This window comes from Chroicocephalus ridibundus, chromosome 2, assembly GCF_963924245.1.
Source record: "Chroicocephalus ridibundus chromosome 2, bChrRid1.1, whole genome shotgun sequence".
NCBI classification, from domain to species: Eukaryota; Metazoa; Chordata; class Aves; order Charadriiformes; family Laridae; genus Chroicocephalus; species Chroicocephalus ridibundus.
Genome location: NC_086285.1, coordinates 103,032,652 through 103,055,656, shown reverse-complemented (window position 1 = coordinate 103,055,656; position 23,005 = coordinate 103,032,652). Strand labels below are relative to the sequence as shown.

At 40.6% G+C, this 23,005-nt stretch overlaps 1 protein-coding gene across 1 annotated transcript in view; it reads left to right on the top strand.

Annotated features, from left to right (window-relative positions):
- The window catches only part of AHRR (aryl hydrocarbon receptor repressor), an 85,359-nt gene that overhangs the window by 19,431 nt on the left and 42,923 nt on the right, over positions 1-23,005 (top strand). The window contains exon 3 of the mRNA XM_063323976.1: positions 5,067-5,248. Coding sequence (XP_063180046.1) covers positions 5,067-5,248 — 182 coding nt within the window. The remainder of the gene's footprint in view (positions 1-5,066; positions 5,249-23,005) is intronic.

Genomic DNA, 23,005 nt, shown 5'->3' with positions numbered 1-23,005 from the left:
AGGCAAAGAAAATGACATAAGAAAATAATTCTTCCTGCAAAACCTGAGTGTTAAATGCAAAACGTATGTAACATTTCTGCACTGCTGTTCAAGTATGGATGTGGATATTAAACTTTATAACTGCATGAGGCATGGAACCACTCCAGTACATGAAATAACCTCTCTGCAGAACAGTTTATGGATCATAACTTTTGTGAGAAAGGAGGGAGAGTTGCAGTTGCTTTGAGAAACATTAAGCTTCATGTTTGGAGCATATATGGCAACTCGAAGAACTTCTCTCAATAATGACTTATAGATAAATGCAATTAAAGTTAAGTTAGTTAAGTAAACTACCTGCTGACAAAGGACAGAAGTGTCCCCATTAGCTTTTTTTGAAGTTCTGGCTTCAACAAAACCAGAAGCAAATTCTCACTTACTTTGACGGAACCAAGTTTTCACCTTGGGAACTGTTGCAAGTAATGCTACCTTGAAAATAGGTTTTCTATGAGATTGCAGTACAGGTACCTGAGCATGAGCGTATCCAGCCAGAACACAGACAATTCTGATTAAGAAACTTGGTTTTGTTTAAAACGAAGACAATCTTTTGGATCATTAGAATACTGAGCTCCCACACTGGAAACAGCCCTCTGTTTGCTGTGGTTAGTTACTTATCGCTTGCTGAGGATGATTTCTCAGTTGCTAGCAACACTGGTCTCTTCCTCAAACCTTATCTGTTTGTGGGCTTGGTCTCTGGTGAGCCTTTCCTGTGCTCATTCCCTCACTCAGGGACTTCCTAACTCTCATCTGAAGAGGCTCTGAATGCCCAAGACCAAGCGGCTGACAGAGCTCCTTTCATGGTCTATGTCCTTCAGCCCTGCAGATCTTACTGACAGTTCAGGACTCTGAGGTATCCTTCCTGTTATGCTGCCTCAAATCATTTATCTTGAATTTAGAAGGGTAGACAAAGCCTATTAATGGAACAGTATATTTAACGATGATTTTGATCCATGTCATACCATTTTTGTTACATTTTTTTTCTCTTGTTTGATAGCATAGCATATTTTCCTTCACAGCCTTGTTCTACTTTTCCCCTGTCATTCTGATAACAAATCATGGCAGATGCTGCCACCTGTTCTGGGAAAGGCAGGCAGGGGTATTTGTTCAGTTGAAAAACCTAATTTTTCACAGGAAAAAAAGTTGATAGGAATTTTTTGGCCAGTCCTAGTGATGATTCCTCTCTTTTTAACATTAATAGCCTCTAGAATTTAACTTTCTCTTGACAAAGGAATAAGTGAGCTCAGGTGCCAGTCTGAGCAGGATACTTGATTTTCTGTAGGGATTCATGGATTAGTCCTTTTGATGGTCAGGACTTAAAGGACAGAGGTGCAGCTCTCCCCTCTGCAGAACAACTGGGACTTTCACATCTACCCATACTCAGTGCATCCCAGAAGGCCAACTCTCTGCCTCTCCATCAGCTTTTTGTCACGAGGCTGTCAAGCCAGGTCGTGATCCTGCAGCTGGCTTTTAATCCAGGATATCACAGAATTATATCCCTCATTACATTCACGTTTTTTTCAGGCACAGAAATTCTATTCTGAGGTAGCTTTACAGAGTAATGATGAAAATGTATGAAGCAGCTCCACAGGAGAATGCAGAGACCCACAAGACTGTGGAAGAATGTGTGGAAAACTTGATTTACTGGGAGCAGCTAATATGTGTCATCATCTTCTCTACACAGAACTAGGAGATACTGTCTTCGTTAGGTTGCTATTCTTCAGACAATACATTGGGTTCAAGTTCTACTTTTGTACATGCAAATAAATAAAAAACCCTATCTGTTCTCCTTTTGCCCCAGAAAGCTTCCAAACAAGCCCCATTAGATGTGGTCTACACTAAAGAATTTTGGCTTTTACGGACTCAATTCAAACACCTGGAGCTCAGACTGATTGAAAATTTTCCATCAGATATACTTTTCAGCCAGAGAACTGTAGTTTTGACTAAAGGAAATATTTTCTACCAAGTGTTTGCTTCCTGTGGAAATCTAACATTTTACGGGTAATTCAAGCATCTGAAAACTAAAGAGATCTTGGTTTTAATCTCAGATTAAAGCCACTGTGCTGAAAGTAATACTTACACTAGAAATGCTAAGGCAGTGCTTCAGGACAGTTACCATTTGAGAGCTTCAGCCACTTCTTCGTCTCAAACCCTGGCATCTTGTAAAACTCTCTCCCTCCACAAAACATTTCTTGTAATGTTTTACAGCTCTTTAAAGGCAAGCTACAGCCGCCCGAGCTCTGAGTGTATCTATAACTGCTCCAAACTGCCCACTTCATCCAGAACCCTACCAGTGCCAGGGTAAACAGAGACCTCAGGAGGTGCAGCTCCCTCCTGCTTCCTCGTTCTCATTTTAAAGCCCTCTGTGGCATAGCCCTTCCTCTTACTTGGTATCACACTATCCTACCTCTCATCTGCTCTGCCAGTCTGGTGTCTTCTTGACCATTAGTTCTGCTTCCTCCTTTCCTTGCTATGGAGACCCAGAAGAGTTAGAAGGTGGAAAAGGGGCCTCCTTTCTCTCAAGCGGCTTTCTCTCATTCAGTCCTTTTCGCTCATAGGAGATGGTGAACATCTGCACATGCACAGCTGGCACTGGAGCTCAGCTCTGCCAGGATGCCTACGCAACGCCCAAGCGCAGCTCAGTGGCTGCAGGTTCTGGTCAGTACGTTCATGGCAATCATCTGCTGGTACTTTGCACTCAGCCTATCTGTTGCATCTCATGGTCTCTCCACTCAGCCTATCTGTTGCATCTCATGGTCTCTCTCCTCTTCCCTTTCGCTTCTTACTGAAACCTTGCCGTCATAGTAGGTGATTAGATTTTTCTCAGTTTAGATCATCTGCTGGTTTAACGCTTCAGCGTACTTTAAAAACTTGATTCAGAGTGAACTTTTTGTTAACAGGGTAGGGCTCCCTCAGAGGGCAGCGAACAGCAGACAGAGCTGTAGCTGCAGGAAATTCCTCTGCAAGCTCACCAAACTGGTTTACACTAGTGGCGGGTCTGTGTGTCATGGGCACACTGAATCATTAAAGTGCAAATGGCTCAATGCCTTACTGCCGCCGAACACAGAAAATGGTCTCTGCCCCAGCTCCCACAAAGCGGTTCCCACCGAACAGGGACTGGTGAGGTGGATCTTGTACGGGTACAAGTGCTTGTTCCTGCACAGCAGAATTTGGATGGTTTACCAATGCAAAGAAGGAAATGCCAGTTTTATTGTTTTAATTACATGTGCTACTTTATTGTAGTCGTGTTGCACGAAAAGCAGATTAAAAGAGGTATCATAGAGTGAACGCTATGGCTCTGCTTAGACGTGATTTACACAGTTTGAGAATCCCTGTTTTAAAACAAACACCACAAGCACCTTCTACTTGCAGCTCAAAATAAGGGCTAGAATTTCCATTTGCCTCAAAACAGCTCATTGAAGAATTTCCCTGCCTGCCCTTTTCTGTTTATGGATAGCTAAGCTAGCCTTTCCATGGAACTTGCATTGTTTTAAATCGCATCCACTTGGCACCTAATTACCATTTACATCAAACCCCTGTTTGTTTGGATTCACTCCCTTACTGAATCATTTCCTTGAGTTTTCAGGAAGACTCTGTCCTCAGCTTTCTCCTGTAGTGTTTTTACACCGTTCCCTACAATCTCCAGAAAACTGTTCCTTATGCTCAGTACAAATGCAGTCCATATAATTGCCTTAAACCATACCTCTCTGACACAGAACAGTCACTTTTTTTTGTGTGGTAAATAGGTTTGAACAATTTCTGTTCCTATTCCATGTTAGTCTTGGCAATTTTTACCCCTTGAACTCATCAGTCTAATTTTCCTTATTGGTATTAATTTTTTTCTGTCCTAAATTGCTTCCTTGCTTCAGCTGGTTTGTCAGATGTAAAAAACAATTAGCAAAAGCTTATGTTCTTTAGCCTCTACTCAACTATAGGCTATATTCCCACGAAATTACTGCTCTCCACAGGTCAGACATCCTTTTGGTGTCGTAGTCATTGGACTGCTGCTGGGTCCAGCAATGGCTGTCTGCTGGAGATTACCACCTTCTCAAACTTACCACTCAGGTCTTGTTGCTTCATTGACAAGTCTGTGCTTCAGCACTGACCACCCATCGCTGTTGCGCTGGAAATCAGGTTCCCATGACTGTGTGCAAGTGCACCGGCTTTTCTTTTTCTCCCTCTTGACAACAGCATCTTACGCCTTCTGTGAGAAGAAAACACCCCAAAATCGAGCTTCCTCATTTGTGATGTATTTAATCTTAACGCATTTTTCACAATCGCTTTTCTGAGGTATCTGGTCCTGTCTGCTGCATGAGAGGGACATGAAATGGGGATGGACCAGGAGTGCTTGGCTTAGAAATCCGTGTAATATTAGTCTTTATGTTTTGGGAGGAATATCAGTGTTCTTAAGAGAGAAACCAACTTCTTATCTTTGTTATTACTGATGTTGGAAGATAAATGTGAGAATGCTCACAGGGTTTTTGAGCTTGAGGAAAGAATGTCTTTTCACCTTGCTTCCTATACTTTTTAAAATCATGTCTAAAGACAGGCTCTTTTCTTAATTATTTCCTGACCCACAGGTTAACTTTGAGTCATTAAATGGACGGAACTAAGATACTTTGAATGAATACAGTGGGTATTGAATGGGTTCATGCATTACTCACGGTAATTTTCCTCTGCTGTTCTGACCCTCATTTGTACAACACAGATGAGAAATTGTTTTTCCTGGTATTCACTAGAACATGAAGACAGTACCCATTCCCCTAAAGTGAGAGGTTTGTAAGTAAGAGATATCAGTTCTTCATCTGTTTTTCACTGGGCAGATGTGAAAAGAGCGCCCAATGTCCATGTCTTTGCACTATGGCAGACGCAGAATGGTAAATCTCTTTTTGGCAGGGGACAGAAACTTTAAAGATTTTCATAGAAGCTAGGTTAGATGTGTCTGTTATCAACTAATTGCAGACAACATCTCAGTCTCTGGTGGTACTATCTGGAGGTAAAACAGGTAATCGAAAATGTGTTCTCCACCACAGAAGGCCTGCAGTCGGGAATGAAAAATCGAATCCTTCAAAGAGACACAGGGACCGTCTGAACGCAGAACTGGACCATCTGGCCAGCCTCCTGCCTTTTCCACCTGACATCATATCGAAGCTGGACAAACTTTCCGTCTTGCGCCTTAGTGTCAGCTATCTCCGAGTCAAAAGTTTCTTTCAAGGTAGGTCTCTTTAAGATATCAATATCCTATTAAAAGTCTCCATCTAATGTACTGCTGCTTTGTACTAAACCCGAGTAAAATTAACAAGTAGTATTATATTGATAAAGGAAGAAAAAAATATCTATTATTGAATTTATTTTGTGCATGGGATGTTGCGTTGTAAATTTTGTGCGTTTCCTCCTATGCCGTTTCTGTGTTTTTCACCAAATAATTAGATAACTCCCACCCTTCCTCAGCAGGCTTTAGGAGACAGGAAAACATGACTGTAAAATCCCTAAACCAGCAAAGAGTCTTGAGGCAGATGTAATACCTGTAGATACTTCGAACTCCCTTTTTGAAGCTATTATCGTGCATGTTCACAATGCCTGTTTAAATACGATGTGAAAGTCAAGCAACTACCGTATTACCTGTGTTTGTTGTATGCCAAGAGGAAATGGGTTTGCCTGAAAGGCCAGAAAGATCCCTTTCTGTCAGGATAAGCGAGATCCAAAGGTTAAAGTGTTGACTAAAGCTGTACTAGGGTACGCTTTGTTTTTGTAGCCTGGCACACTGCACAATGAAAGCCAAATGTGTACGTTCAGATGCACATAATAAGGATCCTTCCAAACTCGTAGACATTTTTAGTTTCTTCTGTTGCTGCAGAGTTCACAAGAGGAAAATCCGGATTAGGGATTTAACAATGAAAATCCTCTCTAGCGTTGTTTAAAAAAAAGAAAAAAAAACCTATTTGAAGGAGTATAATTGACCAAAACTTATAGGTGGACCTCAGAGATAAAGAGAAGTACCTTTTTATGGACATTATTTTTCCTTTACTACTCTTTACTACTATTTGCTGTTACTATTCTTTATTATGCACAGTGTATACAAGGGAGCCCTATATTTTTTTTTTTTGTTTTGACTGGATAATAATATCTGTTGGTTGGTTTCTTGCTTTTAAAATATATTTTAATGTGAAAGAAATGCCAGTTTGACGAGGCTTTGGCGGACTGCAGGGCATTTTACGAGCTGACATCAGATTACAGATGGTGACATTACTGATAGCAGGAACCTCCCATGTCAACTGTGGCAGCTGGTTGCCCGGCCTCCAGCATCCTGCAGTTTACAGAGTGCCTCTCTTTCCCTTTGAACACATACCTGAGTCTTATGGCCCCTTCCTCTGAGCTTTACTTTCGTTTCTCATGGATTCACAAGCAATAAGCTGTCTTCAGCTGCCTTTACTGCTCTTCTGCCGGAGTTTCTAAAGATTCATTGTCTCCTTTTTTTTAAAGGGATGGGATAAAAGGAAAACAAGTAAAACCAGACTTCATCACCCTGAAATGTTCCATGCTTCGAGAGATTTCATTTAATTTAATCCCCAAATTACCTAACTGAACACATAGTTTGTGTTCCCTTCATTCTTATTTTTAAATGTTTACATCATGAAACTAAGGCTACAGAAAGCGTTGTTTATAGTAAAGGAAGGAAACTACATGCCATTTTAAGACGCGAGAGGAGGCTGGAGCTTCAGAGGGGTGGAGTGGAGGAGAGGTGAGCCCTAGAAACAGCGCTGGGTGAGGAATGGGTGCTAACCTTTGGGTAAGAGCAGGAGCTGCAGCCTCAGCTTCACAGCACACCACGATCTGCTTCCTTGTAGTTGTGGAGAAATAAGGCAGAATCTGGTGTTTTTAAAACAAAAACTTCGATAGGAAGTCACCTAAAAAAAGCAAACAGAAAATATCCATCCCCAGTGTTTTGATCTTTGTAGTGATGAAAGAGGACAGAAGAGCAGAAATGGCTTGTTTGTGGCTTTTTAAATCAAAGGATGGTACTAAGTTGTGAGCTGTTATAAACACTGTGAGGACAGAGAACAGGCCAGCGGCATACAGGGATGTTATAAAATTGGATAAAATAAAATGTATCTGGAAAAACTGACCTAGCAAATCCGTACTAGTTCACTCAGGGAAAATTAACCCAAAGGAACTGGTGTTCAACAGAAGAGACAAACCTGGAAAAGGGAACATAAAAACAATAATCGAAGAGGGACAGTGGTCAGCAAATTGTTCTGTGCTTGTAATATGATATGTTGACATAAACAAGAAATCCAAGTGTGGATTTTGGTCTGTTTGCCCAGAGGCAGCGTGTCACTACACAGGAAGGTTATAATCCCTCTCTGCATGGGACCAGCATGACTCCATCTGGAATACAGCTTTCTGTTGTGGGCATCTCCTGGTCACAAGGCCATTAGTACATATTAAGGGGTGTGGAATAAATACAGGCAAGAAGCGACTATAAAGTTGGGTGGACATTAAAAAAAAAGAAAAAGAGTTAAATTAGCTTGAATGTTTACAGTTTATATGCTTCGGCTGTTTGTCTTCATAGGAGAGAAAGACAAGAAGGGAGGGATTGCTTCGGATATTTTAGAGTGGCTCAATAGAGGACCCAAGGAATGATGGCTGAAATTTGACTTGAATATCACGCAAAACGTATCTGTAATGAATTCTGCTCAGCTATCCGATATTCCTGAAACTGATGCAGTGGGGATTCACGGCATTGAAATTTGTAATCTATGACACACAGGCGTGTGCATCTTTTGTTTAAAAGCCTGTTCTGTGAGTTTTAAGGAAGTTAAGTTTAAATTCCATGTTTTTAAAAAGTGCTTGTAAGGATGCTGTCTGCCATTTAAAAAAAATAAATTAATAGTGCTATTTGGCACATAAGTTCATATATGACATTGCAGATTCAACGCATAACAGTTCGGCAATTCCCGTGACAATTATAATTACACACCTTCAACAGTCCCAGTGGTTTCTAGACATACTCGTTTACTTACCACTAGGTGTCCTTTCAGTAGCTACGCTGCAATACTCGGTGTGTAGCACAAATATTGTATTTATAAAGATCAATAGCCAATTAAAGGGCATAGAGTGACCTCACCGTATTGATTTCAAGTATGAAAATAATTTTGCAGAGAATTAGGTATTAGGGGATAGAGACTATTCATCAGTCGTTTGTTCCCTCTTTGGTGACCATTACAGGTTAGTGCCTTGAAGCATGTGGCCAGTTCATCTTATTTAAGTTGTTTAAGCAAAGGCCTGTTTCTTTTCCGAAATTTAGATCTGATTTTTCTGCTATTCAGTTTGAGTCTCTGTGGTGGATTCCCTCCCTCATTCTTAGAAATGTTTTCCTTTGGCTTCAGAACAATTCTTCTGTCTACTTGGTTTACAGTCTTCGTATCTCTGTTATCAGTTGGCTCTATTAATAGCCCCGCTCCCCCCTAAGCTATATGCATTTAGTCATTTTGCATTTTCCTGATAAGCACTTCAAAATGGCTTGCAGTGGTAACCTTCCAATCTCACCAGATCTCTTGTACCAAGCGTCACGGATCTGAACCAGTGCTTAGACTGAGAGACGTCAGCTGCTACAGGAAGCCGTGCCGGTCATTCGACCCTGACAAAAATTTGCCTTGGGTGGGGCTCCTGTGGGAGTGGAGTGGTACTTAGGGGCTGTGACCACTTGAGCTTGTGGGCCCCCGTCTTGGCCATATTCCATCTTGGTTAATTGTAGTCTCTCTTCCTTTAGCACTCTTGACAATGCATCCTTTAGTACCTCTTATTTCTCAGTTTTTCCACTGGCGGAAAAATGGTGGTCTTACTCCACTTCAAAACCGACTGCCTTTTGTTGATCGTTTAAATTGTTCCCTTCTAGTATAGGTATTAATTCTGTAAACTTATGTACAAAGAATAGCACCTTGTTCTTTTAGCATCTCAGATCCTTTCTGAGAGACAGCTAACTTCAGCTTCCCAGTACCTGTAAGGAAAGTAGTTACGACAATTTAGATAGACAAATAGAGTTACAACTAGGGCTTCTCATCTTTCAGTTCTTGGTGTAACTTAACCTTGTATTGGTAGGCCACTCAAAGTTTCCTTCAACATACCATTCATCAGTGTTAATCCTTATGAATGATAACTGATGCTGTTGATGGCGTCTTAGATGGCAAAAGTAGAGCCCTCAATATGGATAATTTTTTTTTATTATTCAAGAAGTGGGGGTACTTTAAATATTTCACTACATAATTTATGTAAAAAGTAATTCAATTTAATAGCTTGTTATTTTTCCCATCTGGTCATTTTATGCATGCAGAAAGGTGTATTTTGTTTTTATACACACATACACAAACGCAGCAACATGCACGCACACACAAAAACAGTGTCATCCCAACAAAAAGTTCCTCGCAGTATTATTTTGACTCTCTGGGTTTATTTCAGACTTCAATGCCTTCTCTGTATTTTCTTACTTCCAGACTTCATTTCATTTTGAAAACTGAAAATCTGAGAGATATATGGATGACTAAATAAGGAATGTAGAGTCATAAATTAACTCTGTGAATAAACATATTCAAAGTTTCGGTGAATTTTATATTTACATTGTAATCCAGTTCTTTCCAAAATTAGTGACAGTCAAGTATGGAGACGTTGTTTGACCTGCTTTATGCTAAAGTTATATATGCATTTTAAGATGAATTTCTGTAGAGTCTAAGAAATTTGTCTACAAATGTTGGTTCATCTGCTTCCATGCAGAATTTAAGATTTTAGGAAAAAGGCCTGTAGTGGACTTTCCTGCGTAAAAAATCAACTGTGCCTAAACCTGAGGGTCATTTGTCTAATGTTTTTATAAATCTGCAACATGAATGATTCCACACCTTCCTTGTCAATCCCTAACATCCAAGCTGGAGCTCTCCTACTGCACTTCGAGTCCTCCTTCTATAGAAGAACAATTTATTCCCTTTTCTTGTGGCATCCAAGCGTTTACAGCCATGAAGGTGTCCCATGTTTCCCTCAGTCTTTTCTTCCTTAGACAAAACAGCCCTGCCCCGCTCCTTTGTTTTATTCTCAAGGGCTATATTTTCTTTAATCATTCTTGTTGGTCTGCTTTTGTCTTTTTTTCAAAATTAAGCTAGGGTATGTGCAATGCATCCTTCCATTGTACAACAAATAACTGATACCTTTTCTCAGATTACGGTTTCTTAAGTAAGCTTGGTCCCCCTGCCAACAAGATTCTTCAGTTTACTTTTGAAAACACTGTGAGACAGTAGGAATAGCCTTTTTAAACTTCTGAAGACAAGTAATATCTATTCTTCCCATCCACATGTCCAGTTGTAGAAGGTAATTAATTTAGTGTAACATGACAACATATCCTTGACAGATCTGTTGATTTCTACTTCTTTTTTATTACATTTACATCTTTGCAAATAGGCTGTTTGATATTTTTCTCCGGTATTTTTCTAGGAATTGAAGCTCAGCATAGTGGTCCTACTATCTTTTGGTTTCCTCTTCCCGTGCTTTCTCCAGTTAAACTCCATGTTTGTCCTCTTCTAGTCTTTCAAAATCTCCCCTTTCTGTCATGATTTCTCATAGGCTAAGAGCTAATAGCTCTGGGTGTGCTTCAGCTCATTCTCAGAATATGCTGTGATGAGTCTCACCAGAACAACTAACTTGCAAATATTAAACTCCTCCAAGTACCAGAGGTACTAGCCTTGATGCTGGTGTTTAGTGTCAGTATCTGTCTGACCCTAGCTAATAGAAGCAAAAAGAGGCAATAAACACTTAAACTTCTTTGGTTTTGCATTGTCTGTAGCTCCTCCTCTGCTGAGTAGCAGAAGACTTTTTTCCCAACCTTGTACTTTTCCAAGTCCTTGGCAAAGGGCTTCCAGAATGCTTTCGAGACCCTTCCTTTTCTTCCTACATCTTATTTTATGCATCGTCTTTTCTGTTTCTCTTCTTATACACCTGTGCTTTATTTTATTAATTTAAAAAAATATTTTCTGTGAGCTTCCAGTCATTGAAGAACTCAGGATTTTGTTATGATGGTCTTTTCTTGTATTTCCCACTCTTCACTGACACGGTTTACACTTATCCCCTGCGCATTGGTCTGTTCAAAGAACATCCAGCTCCTACTTCCCTTGGATATCTGTCCTCTGAGATTTTGCCTTCCAGTTCGCCAGGTGTACTGAAGTCTCCCTTCCTTAGGTTTGGTGTCTTCATGTTGCTGTGCCTTGGATTGCTGCTGCTGGGAGAACCATCAATTTCAGGATTTCCTGGTCACTTTCACCAACTGCTCTCCCTCCTTCTAACCCATTTCTCCCCTTCAATTAAATCTCTTTTATATATATTTATTTTTTTAGTTCTGGCAGGATAGCACATACTGTGTGGCTTCTGTCTTTCTTCTGATTTAGCATTTATATTAGTGGGTCATTTCCTTTTACTCATTTATGTGTTTGGTGCCATCCAGTTCCCACCGATGTTTATCTTTAATGGAAATTGGATTTGTTCCTTTTAAGAAGAAAGCAACAAAGGATTCCTCCCAGCTGGCCTGATTTTCAGTATCCTCAATTACTTGCAGTCTGTTCCAGCTTTCATCTCCTCTTACTGTATCCATGGCCGTTGATCTCATAGCTCAATAACACACATGGACTTCTTACTACTTTGATTCAGATTCCTTAGGCTCATTCATTAGACTCTTTAGATTAGGCTGTCCTAAGGAAGGACAGCTATTATTTCTTGTAGTATTTGAATATTTAGCGCAGCAGGCCACCCTCTATAGCTTGCAGACATGTTTCTGATGTGACACGCCTGTCACTGCAGTGCCACTCACAGACAATTAAGAAATTAAAACTTGAGGTGGGTAGGGAAGCAGAGAATGATGTTGCTTTCAGTGCATTATCTGCACTGTAATGGTGTTCAGCACTGCTTTATGAGTGCTGTTTACCTGAACCAAAGCTCCTGGCCTGAGGATCCAGGATTCCACTGCAGTGCAAGCAGAGGGATTATCAGGCATTCTGTTTTTCCCCACTGTCTCTCCCTAACATTTCTGTTTTTCCAGAGTTTTCTTTTCAAAATCTCTCAGCTAAAGTTATTTTCTGGATTGACAAGTTCTGTTCTTTTGGTATAAATATGTTTTTTAGATTTTACTTTACGTAAGCAAGGAAAATTTTTCCACAACAAGATTTAACCGATTTTGAAACTAAACTCATACGTTTGAGTTTATTGTTACAATTATGGCCTATACTGGATATATTTCCATGGGAAAATTTCTTCTTTCATTTGTTAGCTGGTTCCAGTAGCCTGAAGCTTTCCCTTAAATTTAAAACCATTGTCTTAGTGAATCACAGAAGGGTTGAAGTTGGAAGGGACCTCTGGAGGTCATCTGATCCAACCCGCTGGCTCAGGCAGGGCTACCTAGGGACAGTTTCCCGGGATCATGTCCAAATTGCTTTTGAATATCTCCAGGGAGGGAGACTCCACAACCTCTCTGGGCAATCTGTGCCAGTGCTTGGTCAACCTCACAGTGAAAAAGTATTTCCTGATGTTCAGAGTCTTGTGTTTCACTTTGTGCCCATTACCTCTGATCCTGTCACTGGCCACCACTGAAAAGAGCCTGGCTCCCTCTTCTTTACATCCTTCCTTCAGGTATCTAGACGTGCTGATGAGATGCCATCTGAGCATTCTCTTCTCCAGGCTCTCAGCCTCTCCTCATAGGAGAGATGCTCCAGTGCATTCAGCATCTTCGTATCCTTTCATTGGACCCTGTCCAGGTCCTTTGTACTGGATGTATTTAGAACAGATATAGGAAAAGTAAAATAATAGAAGACCTGAAATACAAGTAAAGATTATAAGAGAGGCTACACTGAGAACAGGATAAAATGCGTAAATCAACAATCATGGAATTATACCTCCTTGACTCCATCTGTTCACTCCCACTGATCTTTTCTTGGTATGATTTATAAATTGAGTTCCTTTATGGAAATAATAAGAGGCTTTCAGATTATCAACAAGCCTCTAGTTTTTGATGAAACCTGTACTTTGAATTATAAATCCTGGATTCCAATTGCGGTTCTCTGCTTAGTTAGGCTTGAAGCTGTTACCTTGAGTCAAGAAGTCCCCAACACAACTGAACGGTTGAACAAGTTTGTTTTTTAAAGTCATATTCTACTGATTTAGAGCACTCTCAGTTCTGCCCTCTGAAACAAAATGCCTGAATGATTTATTTCTTGAAAGAGAAATAAGGACTTTTCTTTTTGCACACATACAAAACATCTTTAGGGTATGTGTTGCTGTAGTCCACAGTCATAGCTTATTTGATTGTCTATAAGCATTTAGGCTGTTTAGGCTTCTCAGGGCAGCATATTCAATGACTTGCACTGAGAAGGAACCTTCATGGTCAGAGTGGGTAACAGGTAAGGTTATTGCTGTGGCTGGACTGAATCATCATATTCAAATTACCACAGCATTCAGAGTGTTTCAGCCAAAAAGGGAGGGTTCATGAAAGAAACATTTTCCACTCTCTACCACTCTCTAATTTTACCATCTTCATAACAACATAGCAATTGAAAAGAGGAAAAAGTGTTCTGCTGCATAAGTGGTACGCAAGTAAATCTTTGAAGGAAGACCTACTGTCTGCAAGTCATTATCTAATCAAGTGCTAAAATACTACATCAGTGAAATTTTTGTACAAGTGTCAAGACTTTAAGCAGGCTAGCTGCACATATTCATTCCTGAGATCTGGCAGCACTCGTTTCTGGAGAAGCAGCTGCACATTGACTCTCCCCTACATCACCCATTTTCAAACAGTGGATAATTTTGATTAGATTTTTTTGACATTTTTAATTGCCAGAGAGACTATTTTATTGTGACATATTGCTTATACCAATGCTTCTCTTTTTTCTTTTCCCCTTGTTTTCTGGGGACACCATTCATTCCGTGTAACAAATACCTGAGGCTGTTTTGCACTGCACGTCCTCTTAGATAACCTGGAGATCTCTCTGACCCTGTGGAGACCTTTGCTGACTCTTGGAAGAGGACCATATCTCCTCTTTGTGCCTTGTTGTAAGAGGATGGACCTCCTTCTGCTAGTTGGCTTTCTCTTTAGTTTCTTGCAAACAAGATGGGTTTTGTAGGAGAAGGAGAGTAGATTTACAAGCAGGATTTACTTGAGAATAAGCCTATATTCAGAAAGAACAAGAGGACTCTTAAATTGCTTGAATTCCTGTCACCTTTGAAGACCAAGGAAACCTGTTAGTGCAACACTATGTTAAGTGTCGTATTCTGAGACTGGCTCTAAATTCCATACCTTTTTTTTTTTTGGAGTAATGGCAAATAAAGGACCATAGTTATAAATGTCAGGTCTTCCCTGGTATTCCTTGGGTACTTGTGCCATGTGCTGTGGGTTGTTCATATTATCAGACCTCACAAGCTCAGAGCTGAATCAGTCATCTGCACAGAGAGGGCTGGACTCGATAGACGTCGTGCTGTCTTTGGGAAATACACCATCATGATGATTCTTCCTGCAGAACTTCCTCTTGCGACTCTGGATCTGTATCTTGTACCACTTTTCTATTGTTGGATGCCATTCAAGTGAACATCCCTGTAAGCTGCAGTGTTTCTCCTGGTATTGGCAAGACTGATTATAAAACCAGGGAGCTGGAAATGAGAAGTGACGGGGGAGGAATCTTTGACTGTTAGATTTCTCCTGCGGGCGTTTGGCACTGGAAGAGTTCCACTGTTTCAAGCAATAGTAGAAATCCACTCAGAACCAGACAACATGGTCACAGACACACACAGTGTCTGATTTTATAGGTGTTCCCACAAACCACAGCTGCTATATTTGTCCAATGCTAGGGGAAGTCCCCAAAATACTTTGAGTTGTTAAGTGCGGGTCCTTATCTTTCTCCAGCTTACTTAGTAATTTTTAACCATTCTGATTTGGTAGGCTTTTATGCTCAGTTACATTTGATTAGCTCACTCTATGCATCTCACATAGCATTGACGTAAATAAATGCAGGTATGTGGCAAGGAAAAAACTGGGCCCATCTAATCCAGTAGACTGATATATGTACTGACTTTTGCATTCAGTGATGTTCGTCTTGGTCGAGCGCTGTGCTTCTTCAATCCTTCCTCTGCAGCTAAGACCCTTCTTGGCTCAGCCTTGTACCAGCTGTTGAAATACCTTTATAGTCCCCTGTGGATCAAATTCTATTATCCTACGCTATAATGAATAAACTTGTACTGACCTCATTTTCTTGAGTTAAATTGTATTTGGATGTTGGAGACTGAGAATGAACTTAGCATGAAGTTTAGTTCAACTGCAACCTCAGTCTTCCTTAGATATGGAAACAAGATTGGTTTTCATCGTAGGAAAGATTGTATTTTTACTCCAGAAGTTGCTAGCAATTGCAGTGACCATAGAAGGTCCTAGCAATAATTCTGTCCTCAGCACTGCTGCAGTGGATGGGAGGTAGGAAAGCATTCCCTCAGACTTGAACTTTGGCCTGGTTTACACTTGTTCTCAGCTTCATGAGTGATTACCATCTCTGAGAGGAAACGTGTTTCTTTACTGTCAAGAAAATGATTTACTTTGTTTCTTATTTTAAACACAGATATGTTTTAAAGAAAAGACAATACCTCTTATCCAACAGAACAAGGAATTTAGCTTGGCATAATGTAATTGCTTTGAAGACAAATAGGACAAATAGCTTTAGGCTAGAGAACAGTGTGGGAGACTGTCCTCCTGGTTTCTCTTCTCACTTTGCTACTGCCTCACTTTTGGCTTACAGCACATGGTGAAGCTCTCTGTAGAGAACTGTGAAACAATGCAGATGTTAGAGTGCTATAGCAAGAAGCAGAGTGGCTATGTCATTTTGGGGATAAGCCCATGTGAATTAGTCCTTCTAAGAGGCACAGTTTACTAGAGTATGTGCCTTGCCATCCCCATACAGACACAATTTTTTTCAAGCTCCAGTTATGTCCATGTAACAGCGTAAGACACTGTGTGCCCATACCAATATCCTTAGAGCTAGCTCGAAGACCTCTGCGCTACACTCCATCATGTCCAGAGCAGACATACCTCACTGGTGCTTGTCAGATAGGTAACTCCAATCTTTTGAGTCTGTACAATTATATTGGCTATGCCAAAGTAGATCTCAAGATGATACTTGTAGTCCATGGAGATGGAAAGCTGCAAGTGTAGGCTGAGACCAAGAGCAATCATGTTTCAGTGCATATAGGTCCCTCCTGCTTGTCATTTATCACATTTTCAGGCAAAACCCAGGAAGCTGTCCTAAGACCATTTGCCAGATAGCAGCATGGATGGAGATGGGGAAGAACCGTATGGCAGTATGTCATAGCTCCTTTGAAGACAAGTCTTCCAGAGTAGTGTAAATATAGTCAGGAATGATTTCTGATGAGACTTTAGGGAAGGCAAACCCATTAATACCTTGAATTAAGAGCCTGCCATTCAGATGTAAATCTAAAACACTGCTTTCTTTCTAAGACTTTTCAAAAATAATTTGAATTACAAGACTACTATTTAGCTTTTGGACTTTGTAATAGTCTTATAGAGTCAGCTCATGAAGTTCTGAAATGCTCTCTCATACGCCTCACTAGCAGTGCATGGTGGTTACTGGGACCCTGAGAAGTCCATGAGATGCAGTCTGAAGGCTAAACATGGGGGCAGGGGAAATGTGGAGATTGCAAAGATGTGCCAAGACTAGACAAAATAATTATATTATTTTAAATTGCACTTACCAGCACTTTTCCCTATTATGATTTTCAACTGGAATTCATACCTAATATAGATCAAGCTACATATAAAGATAAGTTTACTGGTTGTAGTCAAGCTGGATGGGTGGAGGGGGTAAGAAGGCGCGGGGTAGGCTGGAGGGGAGAGGACAAAGATTAATAGCCAGACCCTTAACTGGCTTCCGTCATCTACTTACTGGATTTTCATATAAATGCTGTACTGCTTCTATCTATTAACCACTCACATATGTGTTTTATTATCTACTTTCCAGAGTTTTATTTTAAAAAACGTCTTTCTTGTTCTGCTCCCCAAAGGCTTACTAATTGTTAGGCAACTGAAGCTCTGAGACTATTGCCTGTCATGTGCATCAGTATTGTCTTAGTGGGTTTTCATATTGCTCCCTCTGCATCGTCTGTCTGTGTCTGTTGTTTCCTGTCTTATACTAGGTAGATGCATGCTTTATCAGTGAGTGAGCAGTTCTTTATTGTGAGGGGCCAAGTGTCTTTCCATCTCTAATGGTCCTAAAGATCCACTGGAACGAGTAAACATAGGGACAAGAGGATACCAAAACAAGGAAGAGGGCAGGGCTAAGTAGTGGCCTGAAGATTTTCTGTAATTCATTCTGTCTTTTCAAGATTCTATTTAGTCTCTGATAAATTCAATTTAAATTTTGTTTACTGATAGCATTTTATTGACTTTTTTGAATGTACTTGGGGTATTTACTTTTTTTTTCATACTGTGCTTAGAGTTTTAAATGAGTTTAAAACAAGCAAATGAAATCTAAATTAAATGCTAGCAATAAACAAAACACCTCACTAAAATTCAGGTAGGCAGCCCTGGTTAACCTAGTTACTACTCCAGAAAATGTGTGCCAACGACTGGAAGCTCTTATTTTATGTCATGCAGCACTCAACGGTGACATCTTCTCTGAGTAGCAGCCTGACGCATTTGTTCAGTGTTGACATGGAAGGGCATTATCCTATAACCCACAGACACCATTTCTCAGGATTTCTTTAATAATTGATTTTCCACATTCTGACCAGTCCTCACAGTCTTGGAGAAGGCTGAAGTCTCTTCAGTTCATGCCTTTCGGTCTTCGTTGTGGCGTAATTTCCAGAACAGTTTGGCATATCTTTGTCTGAATGCTGCCCATGGACAAGATTGGTGCTTCCTTCCTTTCCTCCTAAGCCTCTGTCCATTTGGTTGCCGACATCACTGCTGCTCCAGCATCTGCTGTCAGAAGCACCTGTCAGGGTGCCGCAAAAGCTGGCAGCTCCCTAAGGGATGGAGGCTCCCCATGGCGTCCATCAGGGCCTCCCAACCAGGGCCTGTCCCACCACCGCAGCCAGGAGCAAGGCATCCGGGGTACAATGGGGACAGCCCCAGCCCTGGGCATTGGGCACCTCCCTGGGGATCGTCTGAAGCCACACTCTGCCTTCTTTCTCTGTCTTGCCTCTATAGCCTGGGGACATCTTGTCCCTTCCACCATTTCTGGACTGTAACTTCATTTTTGAACATGATGCAAAGACTGTTGTCCAAAACTTTTATCTTCCTTGTTTTGTAACCTCTGTATCACAGGCACTCCTGTCATCAGCAGCAATTGTGCTCCACAGAAATCATAGCCAATAGCTTCTCTTCCTTGCCCATTTCTCTGAATGAGCAACTTGCTCTGCCACCTCTATGGGCATCTCTGTGCCCAGCTTTTTCCTATTAAGGACATGTAATCGCAGTAATCCTTGCCTATCAAGTCTTTATTCTTATCAATCCTCTCTCCTCTTCCTGTAGCTTTGACTCTTTCTCCTACAGCCATTGTTCGTTTTCTTCACGTTGCCCTGTATGAATTAAATGCCCTTCTTGAAATCATGCTTGCGTCACCCACCAATTCCTCCTGCACAAAAACCTTCCTAGTTGTAAGCAGAGCTACAGATGGCTGGGAGGTTTATAGAAGTATGAAAGTAAATAAATAAATTGATGATTTAGTCAAACCCAGAAGTTTATGATTTATCACATGATTTATACAGCTGAATCTGTGCAAGACATCTGTCTTTCTAGGCTGTGACTAGATCTTATTTAGATGCTTGGAAATCATAAAACATGAGACGGGAACTGGTATCTGCAAAGCTTACCTCATTTTGCTATATGATTAATCCCACAGTTTGGCTCAATGGATTACTATAAAGGACTTGTTTTCATTTAATTATATTTGGTCTAGTGTCTTTTTTGTCTTATTGGCAGGAAAATCCCAACTGACAGAGATGCTTTTCTTCTCTATCTAGTGTAGTGGTAGCAAATAAGTGCTCTGAACATTCACCACCATGAAATGAAATATTTTTTTTTAGATGAGGCAGGGCAAATTTCCCTTTATAAATCCAGTTTTCATTTGATTATAATTTTTGTTGCAATTATGTAGATAGCACAATTGATAAATTTTCTAAAATCTTGACATCTATATGAGTACAAGCGGAAGCAGAATGCATATCAATAAACTAAATTAAATGCTTACTAAGAGAAGTTAAAACGCACTTTAAAACTTCCTTCAAAGAAGCTTATAATTTCTTCTGTGAAAGTTTGATGCTATGCAACAGTCTCGCCAAACACGTATCACATGGATTTACTGTGTCCCTAAAATTCCATTGAAATCCCCTCAATGCATTCCCTTTTTATATCTGCACGGAGTATATCAAGTTGAAGGTGTACATATAGGAAGTAAATCTCTGCCTGTAGTTTCTTGTTATAATAAATAAAGTGTCCGCTATTCCCATTTACCTATGAACCTGCAACAAGAATTGGCTACTTACATATTGGAAACAGCTGAAAGAAGTTGGGAGAAGAGGACTGAAAACAAGCAAAGATCAGATCTAAATCAAAACCCAACATATATTTTTCTATTTCTAGTCCATTAACAATTTCATAACCACTTTACTAATTGTATAGTTGCAAAACATGTATGTCACCTTATATTAATCTTACATATTCCCCTGAGTGTTTCAACACCTGCACAGAAAATGCTATCTTCTCTGTGTTAATATTATGTAGTATATCAGTGTCACTGAAAACTTGTCACAAAAACTCTGTATTTTTTCCCACATAATTTATTAAAATGATACTGTGCCATCAAATGACCCCTATAAACCTCGTGTGGAAAATGGCCCAATAAATAATACTTTATGAAAACATTTCTTGAGAGGAGAAGTAATCTAACCTAGATAATACATCTTGAACTGATGAACGTAAGGATTTATGTGGAAAATATTCCAATATATTATTATGAGGGCTAAGATAGTAAGTGGAGAAAAGTGGAATTTCATTTCTTCTTTCCATACTTTTTTATGTCTTAATCTACATCGCTGCATATGGAAAACATCTCAAAACAAGTAATATTTGTGTGAGGAAATTAGAGATGTTTAAAATTACAGGAATTACTTTAATAGTTATTAAAGGCTCAGTCATGCAAGCTGCAAAGTGCTCTCAAATTACTATGTGTTCAACAGGAATTGATTGTTTTCAACACTTCAGAGCCATCAGAACTGTATAATAATTAAACTCCAGCAACAGAGCTCTATATACCTGTTTAAAGGAAGAGTTCTTTCTTGTAAGCCAAAAACGTACTTGGTGACATGGCAGAGAGCTTGAAGGTATTACACGTTGCAATAGCAGTCTTCATTCTTATTGATGCTAGCAAGCGCTTTAGAAATATTTAATGCATTTGGCAGTAAGCGCCATATTATTTGGGGACAGTGATCCAGCCTACCTTTGTTGCTGCCGACTTATGGCTAGGAAAGCAGTGATAATGTCAGTTTGAAGGTTTGCTTCGCGATCGCACCTTGTAAGTATGATGGTGGTAATTGATAATGTATTTAAAACCAGTAGCGTGACTGAGATAATAACCTCTGGCAGAATGAGGTGGGAGGAGAGGTCGGTTTATGGACAGAGGACGTGCCCCTTGCAGCAACACTACAGGGGCACTAAGTTTGAAGAGATCATTTGAAAAAGAGGAGTTTCTTTATTGTTTCTTTGTTGTCTTTATCTAGTCAAGTCACGATCTCCAGATAGAGGTCTGGAGGGTGTTTATTTGAGATATTCTAGCTTCAGCAGATATTCCATCTTCCGAATATTTGAACATAACGTTCAACAAGCTCAGTTTTAGTTCTGGAAATAAAGTAGAATGGTTTATCCATCTAGAGAGAAGCTGCAATGGCAAACTACACTGTTGTGACTCTCCATCGCTCTCTTGCCAAACGATACACCCAGCAGCGTGTGAAAAACATGTTGGGGAAGACTTTTAAGGCCTGAAATGCCTGTAGCAGAGACTGGGAAATGCAACAGAAACTTTCCAACGATGAAGAGGACAGTGGGAAACCTAATCTTCTTCCCACTGAGGCAATCTGCCAGGAAAGACCTACTCCAGGCAAAATCCAGGCAAAAGGCCCGTTCTCCGAAAATAACAGGTTTGGTTGGGGGGGAAACAGAAAGGCAACTGGTCAAGTCCTTAATTCCTTATTATATTTCACTTAACTTTGGCATTAGTGGAGTAATACAAGTCAGGCCTTCAGAAGCTGTCCCAGTGTTTTGAAAACTGCATTGCCTGAAGTTAAATGTATTTTTAGGAATCAAAGCAAAAATTCCATTGAAAAGGTTGAAGCCTGGGAGGGGTGAGCTCACACCTTCACCACTCCAGTAATTTGGCTGGAGAGTGTTTCATGCTAGGTAAATTGGGCACCAGCTACCCATATTGCAGCCAGATTCGCAGTGGTAGCAGGCTGCTGGAGGGAAAGAACACTGGAAAGGGAACTCAGATCTGCATGGAGATAATGGGATACATGTGAACAATTGGCGGGATTTTATCAGTGTACTTTGGTGTCAAGCTTTTAATGAAATCTGTCATTTTTATTTTTCCTGAATGCGCTTTTGCTGTTTACCTTGGTGACTTTCCTTCCCTGTTTCAGTGTCTGTAGTTTGTTAATCTGTTTTCTTCCTGTAATTTTTGAGAAATATTTTCCATGTATTTTTCTCTAGCGGCCTTTCTAGAGATAACTCACCTCACCTCTTTTTAAATGCTTTTCTTTTTTGCATCTTCCTCACCTGTAGACTTTCTTGTTATCTCCATGTAGAATTTTTTACCCCTTTTCCCATCTTTGCTACAACATTCTCCCGTTTCCCTGTATTCCTTGCTTCATCCCCAAGGTTTTTCTTATATCTGCCCTCTGCCGTTCCAGAACTAGATCTCCATCTCTTCTCTCTACTAACAGACCGACTATGGTGGGAAAGCGATGCTGTCTTTTTTTTTTTTTTTTTTTTTTTTTGGCTAGTAAGACATTGTTCTTGTCTCCTGTTGGGTGAAAGAAGGACTGGGCAAACCTCTTTTCCGTTCCCCTCCGTGAGGGCCTTTTGCCCTATGTGGTCTGGGTGTGGTGAGCTCAGATAGCCCGCTGATGCTTTCATTGCATGGGCCACAGGGAGGGGATGTACCTTTCATTCCCTCCCCTACACAGAGCCCTACCACAGCGTCAAGATGATGAGAATCATTGCAGTGGAGGGACGAAGCCTTAGGGCGGGAGGGGGGGAATAAATAACGAATTGTTGTCAACCCTCCCTACTGCATTAGGCTGCCAGATGATTGCTTATTCCTTGCTCCCACCCACACGCTTCATGCCACCACCAGCATTCTTGGTCCTTTGTGGCTGATGTTGTGGGCTAGTCAGCTGATGAGTCAGCCCTGCTAACCAGTGCTTTTCCAGCTCCCCATGGCAGGGACAGCTTTGGCGTAAGAGTTTCAGCCAGGATTATCTGCATGGAAGGGCAGGGGGGACCGCTTGGGCACCTTAATTGATGTATTTAGAAGTTTGCCATTCTGCATATAAAGAGCAGGTTTCCAGGGGTGTGCAGTTCAGCTCGTCTTGTTCTCTCTGCGTACGCTCCGATGCAGGAAGTTTTGAAACTGCACCCTGTATACCATCTGTTAGTATGGGAGCGGGGAGTTAATGGGAAATTCAAACTTTGAATAGGTCAGGAAATTCAAAGTTTTGTTCTCACAGCAATTAACTACATGTTGGTCTCAGATGGTATTTTAGCTCATCGGGTTAATGTACAAAACGAATCTTGCGCCACAGCTGAGTTCCCGCGCCACAGCTGAACTTGGCACGGGGACCGAGTGGGAGAAGAGACGATCAGAGCTTCAAAATACCTTTGTGCCTCCTCGATGCC